The sequence below is a fragment of the Dipodomys merriami genome, unplaced genomic scaffold (assembly GCF_024711535.1).
Source record: "Dipodomys merriami isolate MVZ:Mamm:240054 unplaced genomic scaffold, mDipMer1.0.p SCAF_31, whole genome shotgun sequence".
Taxonomy (NCBI): Eukaryota; Metazoa; Chordata; class Mammalia; order Rodentia; family Heteromyidae; genus Dipodomys; species Dipodomys merriami.
Window position 1 is genome coordinate 5,780,913 of NW_027204604.1, and position 17,608 is coordinate 5,798,520.

General features: G+C 41.2%; 1 protein-coding gene across 3 annotated transcripts in view; it reads left to right on the forward strand.

Annotated features, from left to right (window-relative positions):
* Positions 1-2,707: 2,707 nt before the first annotated feature.
* The window catches only part of Lpgat1 (lysophosphatidylglycerol acyltransferase 1), a 79,373-nt gene continuing 64,472 nt past the window's right edge, over positions 2,708-17,608 (forward strand). The window contains exons 1-4 of one of the 3 annotated variants that reach the window (XM_070041553.1): positions 2,708-2,787; positions 2,985-3,160; positions 3,757-3,807; positions 4,104-4,368. In XM_070041553.1, the coding sequence (XP_069897654.1) occupies positions 3,065-3,160; positions 3,757-3,807; positions 4,104-4,368 (412 nt within the window). In that variant the 5' untranslated portion in view covers positions 2,708-2,787; positions 2,985-3,064. Of the gene's footprint in view, positions 2,788-2,984; positions 3,161-3,756; positions 3,808-3,848; positions 3,943-4,103; positions 4,369-17,608 lie in introns of those variants that run through there. The other 2 variants (XM_070041554.1, XM_070041555.1) reach the window with 2 other exon arrangements.

The window sequence follows — 17,608 nt, forward strand, 5'->3', positions numbered from 1 at the left end:
CCTTACAAGAGGAGATTTCAAGAAAAAGCTGGAGAGAGCAAGCAGACAAGTACATGCACAGCCAGATGACCATTCAATCACTTAGTAAGAAAACTGGCAAGTGTAAGCCAAGGAGACAGATCTCAGAAGAAACCAAACCTACCCACACCTTGATCTTTGAGTTTGGCCTCTAAAACTGTGGGGAAAACTGGTTTCTGTTTTTCAAGTACCCAGTCTGGAGTATTTTGTTATAACAGCCCTTGCAGATTAATACAGATTAATTAATTAATGATCAAATGATTTTTAAAAATCTATAAAAGGGGACTGGGAATGTAGCTTAGTGGTAAACTGCTTGCCTAGCATGCATGAAGCCCTTCAATTCCTCAGCACTACATAAACAGAAAAAGCCAGAAGCACTGTGGCTCTAGTGGTAGAGTGCTAGCCTTGAGCAAAAGAAGCTCAAGAACTGTGCCCATGCCCTGAGTTCAAGCCCCAGGACTGGCAAAAAAAAAAAAAAATCTATAAAAGGTCATGATCATCTTGGTATACCAGTAGACTGAGGTTTTATTAAAAAAGCAAATTATGTATACTTTCTACATCATAATCACCTAGGATACTTTTTCAAAAGCAAGTTTCCAAGCCTACTGGATTAAGAGTGTTCTTCTTTGAGGCCCCAAAATCTAGCTGTCTTCATGGGTAGATACACAAATGATGTGTTTTTCATTCTCAAGCCTGAGGTATACTGCTCAAGGTATTGCTTGATCTTTGCCTCTTTTCTGTGTCTGGATAGTGGGTACTAATTCAAATGTTTGGTGTATCTGGTGCTCTGGCAGATGTTCTCCCATCCAAGAACCAATAATGACTCCCCTAGCAGGTTATCTCTCTCCAGGTGTCAGCAGGTGTTTACCCAGCATGTGAGAAAGCTGAATGGGATGGAGCAAACTGAATCTTTAGGGGGATTTTCTTTCATTTCTGGAAAGAAATATGTGCCTCACATATCTTACTAAGAATATAATGAACATAGTTTAAACAATAATCTTCTGTACAAATATTCTCTAATTTGGTTTATTTAAAGGTCCTAAAACCTTGGCACCTAAATTAACAGAGGGAATATAAGAAGTAGAATGGGCATATGTAACTGAACTATTGTTATGAATCAGTTCTGTTTCTTTGGACAGTTCTTTGTCATGGCCTATGCATTCTGTTTTGGTACGAGGGGTAAAGATGCTAGAATGAACCCAGGACTTTGCATATTCTAGGCAAGAGCTCTACCACTGATCTACATCCCCATCTAATGCCTTCTTATGGCCTATACAGTTAAAATATAATAGTAAAATAATACAGCTATAAAAGGCTATTAATAAATGGAATAGAAAGGCCCTATGCTTTCATTTACTCTTTCACCACTAATAGAAAATATTCTTTCACATGCATTAGGTGAAATTTCTTTCCTTCACCTATGGACCAAAGAGGAACTGAAGAGAGAGAGACAGAGACAGAGACAGAGAGACACACAGAGAGAGATACAGAGAGAGGCAGAGAGAGGCAGAGAGACAGAGACAGAGAGACAGAGGCAGAGAGAGAGAATAGTGTCTGTGCAAAAAAACTCAGTGATGAAATTTTCCTTTTGTTTTTTTGAGACAAGGTCTCACAATGCACCCCAAGTTGGCCTGGAACTCCTTAAGTAGCCAGACTGGCTTTGAACTCTGGCTTCTCCTGCTTCATCCTCTTGAGTACTGAGATTATAGCGATATGCCATCATACTGGGCTTGAACATTTTCAAAGTAGACAGACTAGAAGGCACTTATTCAAATATGGCAGTTAACTAGAGGCATGTAAAAACTGCCCTCCTACTACCAAATGTGATTAAGGGACATAAGGTTTTATAAATGTTGTTTTTGATTTGTTTTATAAAACCGAAATTGAGGCGAGTCATTTCTATTTTCCCATTGATGACTAGCCTTTGAGCCCAAATGCAGCCACACTATCGCTGCGGTGACCAGGCCCGTCGGGATTCCTACGACCACAGTTGTTGCTGTTGTTGTTATTTTCTCAGCACTTATTCAGTGTCAGGCAATGGACTCAAGTGTTTCAGTCTCCTTGACCAACCGCATGTCCGTTTCTCTGTGCAGCCCACTGATTCCCACTGTATGCCTTTGGGCAGGGGATGGGGGTGGCTGGGAAACTGCAATTGTCATTCATGTTCCAGGTGCTTTCTAGAAACAAGAATTGTGGCACTCACAAAGCATTGATTTAAAACTCTAGACTTGGTTCTCCGGGGAGGCAGAGGAGCTAAGCCCAGAGCACAACTGGATTCCCTGGGACTGGAAAAAGGACATGAGGTCTTCAAGGAGAAAGCTTCCGAGTCTGGGCAGGGAAGGGGGCCTAACAATGAAAGGCGGCCACGTCCGCGGCAGAGGGCTCCCGGCCGGGGCGGCGGAACCCCTCGAGGGGCGCAAGGGCCACCCCGAGACCTTTGGGGGCCGCGCTCTGCCGGGCGCTGGGGGCCGGGAGGTCCCGGCCTAGCGGGCCCGGTGGCTGGGTGGGGGGGGGGGGTAACCCGCCAATAGGCAGGGGCCGCCGCGCCTTCATTAGGGGGCGCTCTGGGGGCGCAGTCCCGACTCCCGCCGCTTCCTCCCGCCGCCCCTCCCCGCCAGCCCCAGAGAAGGAACGCAGCCGAGCCCTGGGGACCGAGCCTCGGAGCCGCCTGGGCCGGGCGGGCCGGGGCCGCCGCCTCCTTCCGCCGGCCATGCATTCTTCCGGCTCCTCAGATTGCCGCGGCACGGGCCGGGCCCCGGCCAGCCCGAGGTAACCCGCGGCTCGGCGGGGCGCAGGCCCCGGGGGCCCGGGGAGGGGGCGGGGAAGGGGTGTCGCCGGGCCCGGGACGGAGGCGCGGTAGGCCCCGGGGAGGAGGCGGGAGTGCGGGGCAGCCGCCCGCCTTCTCCCCGGGGCCCGCCCTGGTGACAGGTCCGGCCTCTGAGTCCCCGCCGTCCCTCTGTCCGCAGGCAGCCGCGAGGGGAGTAGGTCGCCCGCGCGCGCCCGCTCGCGCCGCGCGCCTCGGGCCGTCTCGGCCGCCGCCGTGTCCATGACCGCGACCCCTTGGCCAGGGACACCCGCCGCCGCTGCCGCCGCCGCCCCGAGCCGCGGGCCCCGAGTCCCGCTCGCCCCCGCGCCCGCTGAGGTGAGCCTGGAGCGCGGGCCGCGCCGCGCCCGCCCGCCCGCCACTGCCGCCGCCGCCGCCCCAGTCCTCAGCCTCATCCGCCCAAACCGCTGCGTCTCCCCGCCGCGCACGGCCGGTGCCTCCGCTCCCCGGGCTCGCTCCCCATCCCTCGCTCCCCGGTTCTCCGGGCGGACCGGGGCCGGCCGGGGCATCTTCTCCTCGCCTCGCGTCCCCCGGGTTCCCTTCCCCCTCCTCTCGCTCGGCCGGCTTTTCGCCTCGTTTGCCGGCTTTCTTCCTCCCACCTGGTCCCCTTCTCCACCCTAGGCCCCTTTCTTGTTATAATTTGCGGGGAGTTGGGGCAGGGGGGGAGAAAGCAACAAAATCTGCCCCCCCCCGCCACCCCCTCGCTGCAAATGAGAGATCTGCGAATGCCAGAGACCTTTTAAACGCCCGAATCAGTGTGCAGGAATGGGGGCGGCGGGGGACCCCGGTTCTCCGGGTCTCTGATCGCGAGGTCCCTGTTTCAGCCTGGCTCCTGTCCCCGGGGTCGTCACTCGGGAGCTAACTGAGCAAGTGGCTCTATTCCTTTTTCCTTCTTCTTTTTTTCTTCCTTAAAGTCCCAAATGGACCACCGCAGTGAGACGCGGTGCGGCGATCGCCATCAATTAGTGAGTGGGAATTGTATTAGCCTTGGCTCAATGTGACGTGCCCCGTGTCCCGGTGAACAGCTCCCTTGACCTTGTGCGGCTCCTCCTCTCGGGCTCTCTGTCCCCCTCTGGAATTTCTCCTTAGAGATCACTGAGGTACTACACCCAGAAAAGCTTAAGACCCTCGCTCTCCCCCCCCCATCCCCCTTCCTCTTTTTATTTTATTTTTGTGCTAGAGGCGACTTTGTGCGCCGTTGACTCTTTTAGAGGTGTTTCACCCATGTTCCTTTTCAAATGAATGTTCTTTTCATCTCCAGAAAGACAGGATGGACTCCAGTGTGAGAATGGCTGTGACTTTGGAAGAAGCTCCGTGGCTAGGCTGGATGTGGGTGAAAGCCCTGATGAGATTTGCTTTCATGGTCGTCAACAACCTGGTGGCTATTCCATCCTACATCTGCTATGTGATTATACTGCAGCCCCTTCGAGTGCTGGACAGCAAGCGGTTCTGGCATATAGAAGGAATCATGTATAAATGGCTTTTAGGAATGGTGGCCTCCTGGGGATGGTATGCTGGATATACAGGTAAGAGGGGAAAAAAGTACTTTTGTGGAATGCGTATGAAAAAAAAATGCAATGTTATGTTTACAGTCAGGAGCCATGATTGGTGCTTTGGGTTGAAGGTGCTTTTATGCTTTCAGTATTGAACAAATAAATAGAAGACAGTGCTCTCCAGTTTCTCAACGAGGAAACATGATGTTCTCAGAAGTGTAATTTCATAATTAAGTATTGATAAGTTCCTCGAATTTTTTATGTGATTGACATTCATTTATTAAAACTGGTCTGTAAAAGCTCTTGGAAGAATAGGAGTGAGATATATAGCACTGGGAGTTTAGAAAGGCAACTGGGCTCTGTGCTTATGCTGAAACAGTGTAATAAGTGCTTTTTTTCATCGAATGTGATATTGTACTGTGTTGACATTTTAAGCCAAACCAAAAAAAAAAAAAGAGGGGGATGTTTGCTGTTAGGCATGCTTCTTTTGTGTTCTAGCATCTATGTTTTATCCCACTTGAGAGTATTAAGTTATAAAAATTATCTATGTTAAGCTAACTTATTTCTTGAAGTCTTTAAGTAGATTTCTGTTTCAGGTTTTAAATTGCATTTTAGGGAACAGGAACAGGACTGTTCTGAAGGAGACTTTTATAAAACTAAATGAGAAGTAGCATTTATTTTTCTTAGGTTCTCTGAGAGCTTCTGTTTCTACCTTGACAATACTATTTTATTATACTTATTTGATATTTTTCTCTAGGAATTAGGATAATGAAGAAAGCTGTGAGGTGTGCAGAGCTTATCAGACCTGGAGGTTTGAACCACAGAAATGTATAACTGATAGATTGCTTAGTGGTCATGTAGCAGAAGTCAAGTCAGCCATAATCTGCAGTTCATAGGTTGGAAAAGTGAGGAGGGTACATGCTTTCAGTGTCAGGCTTCATGCCGTTCTCCATTTTAAATTCTGTCTTCCTCTTTCCTGCCCAAGCTGCATCTGCAGATTTTGTCCATACCCAGGAGAAAAGGACTGACAGCACACAGCTTTTAGGGAGTCTGGCAGACTCTTGCTATGTCAGAATGTTCTCAGATGCTTGAGATGAAGCTTCCCCCCCCCCAATAGTATTGTGAAATCTGCAAGCACTGAAGTCCTTGGGATAGTGTATACATTACTTCCTTATCATTGGTCTTCTTGAGATTCTAATACTCTTGGAAATAGTAGATGATTTCTAAACCTTTTTAGGACCTCATGGTACCAGTAACAGTGACAGAGGAATAAAGGAAAGTTCTAGTCTGTGCTATGCTGCTGAATTCTTATCTGACTCACAGTGCTGTCTTAGAGTAGCTTTGCTTAATATAGTTTGCCTAATATGCTATTCAATATCTGATGGCTCTCTTCTTTACACAGCGTACTTAAACTTGCTTGTTTGATTTGAACTTATAGTCTTCTTAGAAACTGATTCTAATTGTTTATTCTATTTAAATGTAATGCAGTTGCTGAAGTGTTTGTGTTTATGAGTGATATGTTTATGTATGAGTGCCAGTGTTTATGTGTGTTATATATATTTATGTATGAGTGATAGGAAGATGAAAAAATTAGTCACTGACCTTGAGGTTGTGGAGAATACAGTACTGCTGACTGAAGTTAGTTACCCTTTGGCTATAGCACAGCTGCAATGTATTTTTAAGTGTATTTCCACAAGGTATCTCTTCCTTGCTGACTACAGAACTGCAACTTTCTCCCTCTTCCCCACTTGCTTGGAAAGTGCTCTTGGCATGATCTGTATATCTTAGTCTCTCTGAAGCTTTTACTCTTCTTCAGGCTACTGTGTTTTCACAATTTGATCAGTTTCTCATTCAAATGTAGAATACTTTAGTGTGTATATTATAAGTGGTTTTCCCATAAGCAGAATAGTTGATGCTACAGAGTCTGGTCATAGTCTAATCAAAATAGTCAACAGATCAAAAACTGGATGGATGAAATTTGTTGAAAGTCACAACCAGCTGTAAAGATGCCAACCTACCCAAGCATTGATAAGGGAGTGTACCCGTAAGAAGTATCTTAGGGGTTACAATCAGCCTTCCTTTGCTCTATGTATTTAACTTCTTGGTATGCAGAAGATGGTGCATTTGGTTTTTGTTGTTGTTGTTATTGTTTTTCTTCTCCAACCCCAATTTTCACAGATGGAAGACTGAACGTTCCAAAAGAATTCTGCACAGCAGAATTAGTATGTCCATGTTTTAGAATAAAAATTGCCAAAATACTGTTCAGGAACCACTCATGAGAAGCCTTAAAATAGCAATTAGGAAACTGAAAATTGAACGTTAGTTTAGGATATCAAGTTTTTAGCTTGTGACATTTCAAAATGTGTAAGACAAGCCAATTATTCAGCTGTTCTGCTGTAGACTTAGACTGATTATCTAACCTATATCGATAACCACTGATAATGTAATTATTTAAACTTAAATGAATTAAAATATAACATTGAAATTCAGTTACACCAACCACATTTCAAATGCTTAGTACTTGGAGGCTTTCTGCTGGCCACTTAGTGGACAGTGCAGATACAGAACGATTATATCATCACTTGTATCATTCCACTTGACAGAGCTAATAAGCAATAATTGGAACTTTTTTCATTAGGAACTTATTTTTTATCTTAAAAAAGCACACCTGTCTCTATTCTAAACAGAGTTCTGGACTAGAGGTGCAACTTAGTGGCAGAGCATTTGTCTGGTGTGCCCTAGGTTTGATCCTCGCATCGCAAACAAATGAACATAACTCATTTAGGGATACAGGAAGATTTATTAAAGTCATGCAAAATTGCTTCTGAATTTGAGACAAACGTTACAAAAACATTACAGAAATGCTTTTTAGATGAGGAATGGGAGGTCAGTATACCCAAGAAGTTAAATGAACTGTCTTGTACTTAGTTTGCATTCTCAGAGATTGAAACTCAAAGATGAAAAAGGGATTTTTCTGGTCTTTCTGCCTTTGCTTAACTAATGATCAACTTCTGCATGCTTTATTTGGATTTAGGGTTAACCAGTACATCCCTCCCACCAGTTTAAGTGAAGATTGGGAAATTTCAGAGAGATTTTGCACAAAATGTACTTATTTAAAATTGTTTTTTTTTTAATTTTCATTTATTTTAATAAAGTCATTGTCCTTAAAACACATTTGATTAAAGTCTCTGTACATAAAACAGCTTAAAGATTATCATTGTAAGTAGAAGCTCCAGAATGTCTGTATTGAATTGAGTCTTTTGGGCCAGAGTCCGGCTGGCAGGGAATTGGGGTGCCTGGGGAATTGCTGTCAAGCTGGTTTTGCTTAGCAAATGCTCTTTCCCTTAGATTGGGTATTTACTGGGGATGGCTTTAGGGAAAGCTGATGCAGATTAGGCTTAGTTTCCTCCCACTCCTCAGCTGTGATGGCTGCATGTTTGTCTTTGTGGGTTATTTGATTTTGTGGATTATTTTAGTAGTACTCTACTTTTTTTTTTCCTGTTAGCATAAAAATTTGTTGTATACAAAACAATTAATGTTTAGGAATTATACCTTGAAATTCTAGAGAAAGTTTGGAAATAACATCTCTTAGAGAAGTCTTCTCTACCTTTGAGCCATAAAACCAGTTAAGTATGTCAAGATGGATATATAGATAAATAAATGTATATTTTTAAGGGGAAATCGAACAGAATTAAAAGGTGGGTGTCGGTGGCTCACACCTGTAATCCTAGCTACTCAGGAGGCTGAGATCTGAAGATAGCAGTTCAAAGCCAGCCAATAAACCACTCAGAAAACCAGAAGTGGCACTGTGGCTCAAGTGGTAAAGAGCTAGTTTTGACCTGAAGAAGTGAGGGACAGTGCCCCTGGCCCTGACAATAATAATAATAATAATAAATAAATAAAAATCAGAAATATCTATATCTGAACTAAATGGTGTTTGAGGATGTATTTTTTATTATGAGTGTAGTCAACATTTGAAAGGCATTGATGTAGTAGAGCTAATGTGACTCTGAGCGTCAGTGGTATTGATCTAGCTTTCAGTATAACATGTTTGCTCACTAGTCAGGGTGAGAGGCCTACCTGTTTCATGACCACTGGATTTTTTAGAGCATAATTTGTTGCCTGATGCTTGCCTGAGGCTCAGAGTGTTTGATAAGTGTCCCTTTTGTTGTTGTTGTTGTTATTGTTGTCATAATTTTGTTTATTTTGTTTTATTTTTGCAATATTAGGAATTGAATCTAAAGTTACAGACATGTGAGGCAGGTACTACTTAGCTAGATCCCCAGCCCAGGTGTCTTTTTGTTGTTGTTGTTGTTGTTTGGATTTCTTTTATCCATTCCTGGATGCCTGACCAGCCAACAGACTGCTGATACCTGGATCAAGTGTCTTTTTATTTTAATTTCTGGGGCAGAATCTTGCTATGTAGTCCAGGATGGCATTATACTTGCAATATCAGTGCCATTAAGTCTAGCTCCCAACATGTCTTTCTTGAATAATCCCTTTCTTTCCTGATCCTGAGAATCCTTGGCTGTCCGCTTTCCTAAAAGGTGTAATATCAAGGTGGTTGCAGTCCATAAAATATAAACCTAATCCAGATAATATAAAATGGGTATTTATTAATGTTACACATCTTTTAATGAGCTTTGCTTATGTGTAAGAATAGGTGTCCTGGAAATGGTGACATAAATAACAAGACATTATTGCCAACTTTAAGGAACTCAGTAGTATTGGTGGAGAGACAATATATAGTACACTGAATTGTACTGTCATAGAAATGTACTGTAGGGTGAAAAAGAAGGGGCACCATCACCGGATCACTACTGATCAAGCTTTTGGTTTTACCACTGCAGTAGGTGGTAGGAAGGGAATAGGAAACAAAAGAGAGGCTTCAAATTCCTGGGTTTCTCACCCCCATTAGGTTAGTATTTCATGGTAGGTATCTTGTCTAATTCTGTCATGAGTAATTAGAGTAGATTTTGTTGTTGGTGGTGGTGGTAGTGGAGTTTGAACTCAGGGCCTGGGCACTATCCCTGAGCTCTTTGTGTTCAACACTAGTGCTCTACCATTTTGAGCCACAGCTCCACTTCTGGTTTTCTGGTAATTAATTGGAAAGAAGAATCATGTTGTTGGGCTGGCTTTGAACCATGATCTTCAGATCTAGCTGGGTACCATTATCATCCCCCCTTCTTTTGTTATTGATATTGAAAATGAAACAGGTTTTACAGTTACTTTCCCTTAAGCATTGACTGAATTAATATTGCCACAAGTTTATTTTTGTATTTAAAGAGCCAGTATTGATCTTTAGATAATATTCCTAGACTGTTTCTTAATTTTTTACAATCCTATATGCTCTTTTGCTTTAGAGGTATGAAATTTCTTTCTGAAGCTAAAAGGCTGACATCTAAAAGCAACATCACATACGTGGACTTCTTCAAGAGGCTATAAAAATAATGCTTCAATGGAAATATTTGTGGTATACTGGAAATTTCATGAAGTTCTACTTTGTGTGTTTTATCAGGTGGTTAACTATGTAATCTTATGTTTTGCTATTTAGGAAGCTTCGTATGTCTTACTGGTTATTTTATGTAATATTCGTAATTCTCTATTGCTAGTAACTCTTCATTGATCAAAGATTAACTTACTTGTTTTCTTTTGTGCCAGGACGGAGGCTTGGCAGAGGCTTAGACTCAGGGCCTGGGTGCTGTTTCTTATCTTTTTTGCTCAAGGCTAGTGCTCTAACACTTTATAGTCCTAGCTCTGCTTCCAGCCTCTTGCTGGTTTATTGGAGGTAAGAGTCTCATGGACTTGTCTGCTTAACCTGGCTTCAAACTGTGATTCTCAGATCTCAGCCTCCTGAGTTGCTAGTATTACAGTGATGAGCCACCAGCACCTATCTAGGTTTATTTTTAATCCTTCTTTCTTTACCTTCCTCATTTGACTTCTGAGCTTTAAGGCTATCTACCTGCCATTACATAAGGTAATCAATGAATTGTTAAAAATATAACTTTGCTTTCTCCCTTTTACCAATTTGTGTTATTTGTACTTGTACAGCATTTTGGGGGTCTTGTAATTTTGTTCTGTTCTGTTACCCTTATCTTCACTTTTTGTCTTGCTTTTTCAGTTAAATAAATGTAATGCTTACTCATGTATTTTGGGTGGGGATTTTTCCAGTTTCCTTTGGTTGGTGAACTTCATCTTCTAGTGTAGATTGAGTTTTCCTAATTTGAAATATTCCAAAATCCACAGCGCCAGTGGCTTATGCCTGTAATCCTAGCTACTCAGGAGGCTGAGATCTGAGGATCAAGGATATGAAACCAGCCCAGGCATGAAAGTTTTGAGACATATCCCCAGTTACCTACCCAAAAACTGGAAATGAAGCTATGGCTGAAATGGTAAAGCACTAGCCTTTAGGACAGTGCCTAGACCCTGGCACTGGCATACACACATACCCCTCCAAAAAATCCAAAACTTTTTGAGCATAAACATAATGTTGCAAGTAGAAAATTTCATACCTGACTTCATGTGATGAGTCATAGCCAAAAGTTATCCTTACACTTTGTGTCTGAGGTATATATGAAATATAAATAACTCAGGTTTAGACTTGGGTCCCATCCCCAAAGAAATCTCACTGTGCATATATGCAAATATTCCCAAATCCAAAAAAAAAATCTGCAATCTGAACATCTTTGGTCCTAAGCATTTTGGATGGGGGATGCTCAAACTCTAGTTTCTGAATGAAGGCTTATGGAAACAGAATGGAGATAACTTTTTTTTTGTTGATGGTAGTCATGGGGTTTGAACTCAGGGCCTGGGTGCTGTCCCTGGGCTCTTCTTGCTCTAGGCTAGTGTTGTACCACTTTGAGCCACAGCTCCAGTTTTCTGCTGGTTAATTGGAGAGAAGAATCTCATGGACTTTCCTGATGGCTTTGAACCATGATCCTTAGCTCTCAGCCTCCTGAGTAGCTAGGATTATATCTGGCTTGGAGATAATTTTTACAACATTTTCAGAAGTTCTTTCTTATTGATTTATATTTGAAGGACTAAACAGATTATAGAATGTTTGGTTCATCCTTTCCTAAGTATTTTACAGTATTACACAATGTCTTTTGGCACTAAATGTTTTTGTGGCAATATGGAAAGCCAGCCTGAGTATTTCCCCACTATTAGCCACTTGATCTTTTTTTTTTTTTTTTTTATTGTGAAAATACTGTACAGAGGAGTTACAATTACATGGGCAAAATAATGAGCACATTTCTTATCAAACATTGTAGCCTCCTCCTTTGTTTCCCCTTCCCATCCCTTCCCATCCTTACACCCCCCCTCCCCCCACCGCGCCTCCAAAGTCACTTGATCTTTATAGCCTATGTACCCAAAGGATTCTCTATCTCTGATATCTAGTGATTTTACTGGGATATGTTGGTGTTGGCTTTTTAAGCTCAAATTTTCATGATGTATTGTGTTCTTTTAAAGTATAGATTTAAGTTTGGTTTTATTTCAGGGTAATTTTGTTCATCTTAGATATTTACTTATTCATCTTATATGAACATCATTTAATGTCTCATTGTTTTGCTTTTCTTTTTTGGAGACTAATAGTGTGTATGTCAAATCTTCCTTTGTATGTTTTTCCGTTTCAGTTGTTTTCTTTCTCTTTAATTCTTTTAATTACTTTTTCATTTCTTTATGTTCTTTCTGTGTTTTGTGAAATGTCTCCTCTTTGTTCTTCTTTCAGTTTTTTTTTTTGTTTCTGTGTTTTGTTTGTTCTTCTAGATGCTTGTTTAATTCTGGCAGTGTTTGCTTCCCTTGTTCCCCTTACCTAGATGTTTTTCCTTGAGTTCATGTATTTCTGCTTTATGGTCTTGCTTATAGGGATGGTGTGGCTTCATTATTTTACATTTGTGCATAAATATTCAATTATTGTTGGACACCACCGTGGAAGTAATCTCACTACTCAGGAAGCTGAGGAAGGAGGATTTCTAGTTTGAGGCTGGCCTATGCTACATAATGAGTTTCAAGGCTAGCCTCAGCTACATAGAGAAATTCTGTCTCCAAAAAACCCCCAGACAATGTTTTGTTTTTTTTTTTTAATTTTTTTTATTGTAAAGATACTATACAGAGGGTTACAGTTACATGAGTGAGGTAATGAGTACACTTCCTCTTGAGCATTGTTACCCCCTCCATTGTTTTCCCCCTACCATCCCCTCCCTCTCTCCCTTCCCCAAGGTTCTTTTTTTTTTTTTTTTTTTTGATTGTGATTAAGTGATTACTTAATTTCCGGTAATTCACAGTATTGTGGAATAATGATGCTCGTTTAAAGTCACAAGTTCATTCTAACTTTCCTGGAGCAAATTGTCTATCACAGTCTGTAATATATAACGGTGCTCACATGTTATATACCATATATGTGATCAGCAACATGGGGATATTTGGTAGTGGTTCAGCCAGATGAGTGGGAGTTCTTTGTTTCTTAAGTCCTGTTAGTTTTGCCAGACAATGTTTTGATAATTTTATCACCTCCAGTATAATTATTCTGGTGAGTATTCTTTGGCAGTATATTTTGCTGCTCATTTCTATTATTTTTTCTTTATTTTAATTTTTTCCTTCTCTTCCTCTTTCCCTCTCTCCCTGCATTCTTTCTCATTACCTTCTTCCTTTCTTCATCCCTTTCTTTTTTAGAGTTTTGCTAGATAGCTCACGTTGGCCTCAAATTTTCCTGTTCTCCTTCCTCACCTTCCCAAGTACTGGAATTATAAGCAAGCACCCCTGTACTTAGGTTCTAACGTTTTTCTTATAGTATCTCTTCATCAATGCCCTGACACCTATCTTTTTATTCCTTGTAACTTAATGAACTTGATTTTCCTAAGAAGTTATTTTAAGAGGTTTAGTTGGAGTCAGAGTAGATTTCCAGATTCTCTTTCAAAAATGGTCTTTTCCACATATTGTGCCTGAATGTCTTTTTATTGTCACCGTCTTACTCTTCTTCAAGTGAGACTGAGTCGCCTTTTGCAGCCAATTCTGGACCTCCCACTCCTTTTGCAGATGTGACTGGAGAAATACACCTCAGCATGCTAGCTAAACCCCTTTCCTTAAGGAAGTTCATTGCAACTCTTGCTTTCTGAGATCTGCTACTGCTGAGCCCTTGTCAGCTCAGCACATACCACTGGTGTGTCACCATCTCTGCACTCCATTTCAGTATGAATTCTGCCACCCTTATTGGATCCCAGCCCTGCTCTCAGGTACTTTGGAGGTTTATTTATCTGAGGTCTCCCTTGGTTTGCTGCAGAAAGGAAGAGTTTTAAGTTTTCTATTTCCTTGTTGCTTTCCAGGGACAGTCTATATCGCTATCAGAAAGTGCAGCATAGGTTCTTACTCTTCTGTCTTACTTGTTCAAATATTTCTTGTATCATTCTACTGTACTATTAACTAATATAAAATGAAGACCAATTTTACCATTTAGTTAATTTTCTCTGAGTTTGCTCACAAGAAGAAGCAAGAAGTAGCCTCCAGATATGTTGTATATGTGTATGTGTGCTTTCCCTGCCAGTGGTTCCTAAATTGTTATCTTGGACTATTTACTGACTGCATATGGTTAGGACACTTAACGCTGGTGCCATTTGGCTTCAGTAAGAAAATGCCATCAAAATTAATGAAAGAAATGAGTTACCTTTGACACTTCAGTAAGGAATATGAATAAAACATGACACTAATGCCATTCCCTAGAATCCGATCTGTAAATCACCTTGGAAATGTTAAAGATCACAATGTCCTTCACATTTTGAAAATATAAATTAGTTTCCTGTTTCTACCCAATCCTTTATGCTGTACCTGAGCTTTGATGCTCAAGGCTAGCACTCTCCCACTAGAGCTATAGCTCCATTTCTGGCTTTTTGGTAGATAATTGGAGGTGAGAGTCTCGCGGAATTTCCTGCCTAGGCTGGCTTCAAACCATAATCCTCAGATCTCAGCCTCCCGAGGACCTAGGATTTTAGGCATGAGGGCCTGGTATCCGGCTTAGCCTTTGTCTTTAGAGTTGCTTTTCAGAGTTTATAAACTAATGGCCATATTCAGCAGTTGAAACGTTTATTTGGCCTTAGAACTATTATTTTATTTATTTATTTTTTGGTGCTGGTCTTGGGACTTGCACCAACCTTTTTAGGTGCTGTCTTTGAGCTTTTTTGCTCAAAGCTAGCATTCTACCACTTGAATCACAGCTCCATTTTTGGTAGTTAATTAGAAATAAGATCATCAGGCTGCTGATGACTTCTAATCATTATCCTCAGATCTTAGCCTCCTGAGTAGCTAGGATTACAGGCACTTGGCTAGTTAAACTTTTCAAAAAATTGCTGCCAGCATTTCAATATTAGGGATAAGTTTATTGTTTCTAGTTACTCTTAAGAAATTAGTGATTGTGACATGCTTAACCCTGACTCCTGGTAGGAGCAGTCTGCTAGACCATGTGTATAGCCTGTACTCTTCAGTTACCCCATACACTGCTTTTTCTCCTTTAACTTTGAACCTACTTTTGTCATTTGCCTAACCTTAACTCTTTGGGTCCTAGAGAATTGGGTGATGTTTATTTGTTAAAAAAAATTTTAAACGGGGCTGGGAAGTTGGCTCAGTGGTAGAGTGCTTGCCTTGCATGCATGAGGCCCTGGGTTCAATTCCTCAGCACCACATAAGCAGAAAAAGCTGCAAGTGGCTGTGTGGCTCAAGTGGTAGAGCACTAGCCTTGAGCTGAAAAGCTGAGATAGCACCCAGAACCAGAGTTCAGGCCCCAAGACCGACAAACAAACAAACAAATTTAAACTATAATTACTATTCTGCCTGTGATAGGCATATGTTAGTTGTTTAGTATTATATAAATATACAAAGTATGTAGCTGTAGCTGTCCTTGAGACTTGTGAACCTATCATTTCAACCTGAAGGTTAATTAGTATTGTCCATTACTCATTTTATGAAGTAGGTGCATTCATTAGGAATTGAAAATCAAGAGTGATTATGACTAGAAAGAGCTGTAGTCACAAACTTTCCAAGTTTCATGTACCATATCACTAACCTGGTGAAACATTTCCTGTTTATGCACACATTATTTAGTGGAATGTCTAACCCCTTCTTAAGAATACAGTTGTGCTGGGCACTGGTGGCTCACACCTGTAATCCTAGCTACTCAGGAGGCTGAGATGTAATGGTTGTGGTTCAAAGCCAACCTGGGCAGGAAAGTCATAGAGCGCTTGCTTTGAGCTGAAGAGCTCAGGCCCAGAGTTCAAGCCCCACAACTGACAAAAAAAAAAAAAGAAAAAAGAAAAAAGAATACAGTTGTGTAAAATCTAGATCATTAGAAATTGCATTACCATTTCATATTTTAAAATAAGAAAAATGAAGCAGGTCTGTTTGATTTCTGTTTATTTTAAATTATTGGTAACTAAAAAATAATACAAGAGCCGGGTACTGGTGGCTCACACCTGTAATCCTAGCTACTCAAGAGGCTGAGATTTGAGGACCATGGTTCAAAGCCAGTCTGGACAGGAAAGACTATGAGACTCTTATCCCTAATAAACCACTAGAAAACCAGATGTAGTACTGTGGTTCAAGTATAGAGCACTCGCCTTGAGCTGAAGAGCTCAGGGACTGCACCCAGGCCCAGAGTTCAAGCCCCAAGACCGACCAAAAAAAGAAAAAATTACAATGTTAGACTTGTCTCCTATTATAGTTTAGTAAGATTTGCTCAAATCTTGATTTCAAAACACTTTGCTAAACTTGTAAACATTTGTTAAACATTAAGAAATCATAGGAATTTACTGGGTATGGTAGTGGTTCAAGCCTGTAATCCTAGCCTGGAGTCAGAGATTGGGGATAGCAGTTCTAAGCTAGCCTGAGCAAAAAAGTTAGAGACTCCATCTCCGTCACCACAATGATTGGGCTCAGTGGCACACACCTATCATCTCCAGCAACATGCGGAAGGACAAGTTAGGAGGTCCATAAGGCAAGACCCAATCTTGAGAGTACTAAGGTAAATAGGGACTAGAGGCACGGTTCAAGTAGTAGAGCACCTGCCTTGCAAGTGTAAGGCTCTGAATTCAATCCTCAGCACTGAAAAAAAGAAAGAAAAAGAAATAATGTATATTATATATGTATATATATATATATATATATATCAAGTAGAAGTTTACATTGCTATAATTAGAAAATTGCATTATTTGATCATTTAAGGGAAAATGCTTACAATCAAATTACATCAAAATGTTTCTGAGTCATCCAAAGACAAAGTCAATATAACTTTAGTGTTGAACATATAATAAAAGTATAATAATATTTGCCGTTTTGAAGTGTACAGTTGGGTGTTTTTAGTTTGTCCACACGGTTATACATCCCTCACCACCACCTAATTCTAGAACATTTCATAATCCACAGAAGAAATTCTAAACTCACTAGTTCTTGCTCCCCATCTCTCCTCCCTGCCCCTGTTAACCACTAGTCTGTGTTCTGTCTCTGTGGATTTGCTTATTCTGGACACTTCATATAAATGGAATCTGGTAATATGTGATCTCTTTGGCTTGGCCTCTTTCAATTAACCTAAAGTTGTCAATGTTCATATTATATACATCAGTACTTTATACCTTTGTGTGTCTGAGTAATATCCCACTTTGTAGAGAGACCATATTTTGTTTATATGTAGTCCAGCAGTTGAACAACTAAAGTTGTTTTCACTTTTGAGTTATTATGAATAATGCTGTTTGTTTTTGGTGCCAGTCCTGCAACTTAAACTCAGTGCTGGGTGCTGTCCCTGAGCTTTTTTGCTCAAGGCTTGTGCTCTACCACTTAAGCCACAGCTCCATTTCTAGCTTTTTGGTAGTTAATTGGAGATAAGAGTCTCTCTCATGGGCTGTCCTGCCCTGGCTGGCTTCAAACTGTGATCCTCAGATCTCAAGCTTCCTGAGTAGCTAGGATTATAGGTGTGAGCCATCTGTGCCTAGCTGTTATGAACATTTATATGCAAGTTTTGTATAGATATATTGCTTCAGATCTTTTGGACTAAGAGTCAAGTTTCTAGGTCATATGGTAATTTTAGGTTTAACTTTGAGGAACTGCCAAACTGTTCTTGGAAATGGCTTTACTATTGTACATTCCCACCAACATCTTCACTAATACTTATTATTTTCTGTCTTATTGTTTGTTTTATTTTAGCCACTCAAGGAGATGTGAAGTGTTACCTCATTCTGGCTTAGATTTGCATTTCTTTAATGATCTTTTTATATATTATTGGCCATTTGCATTA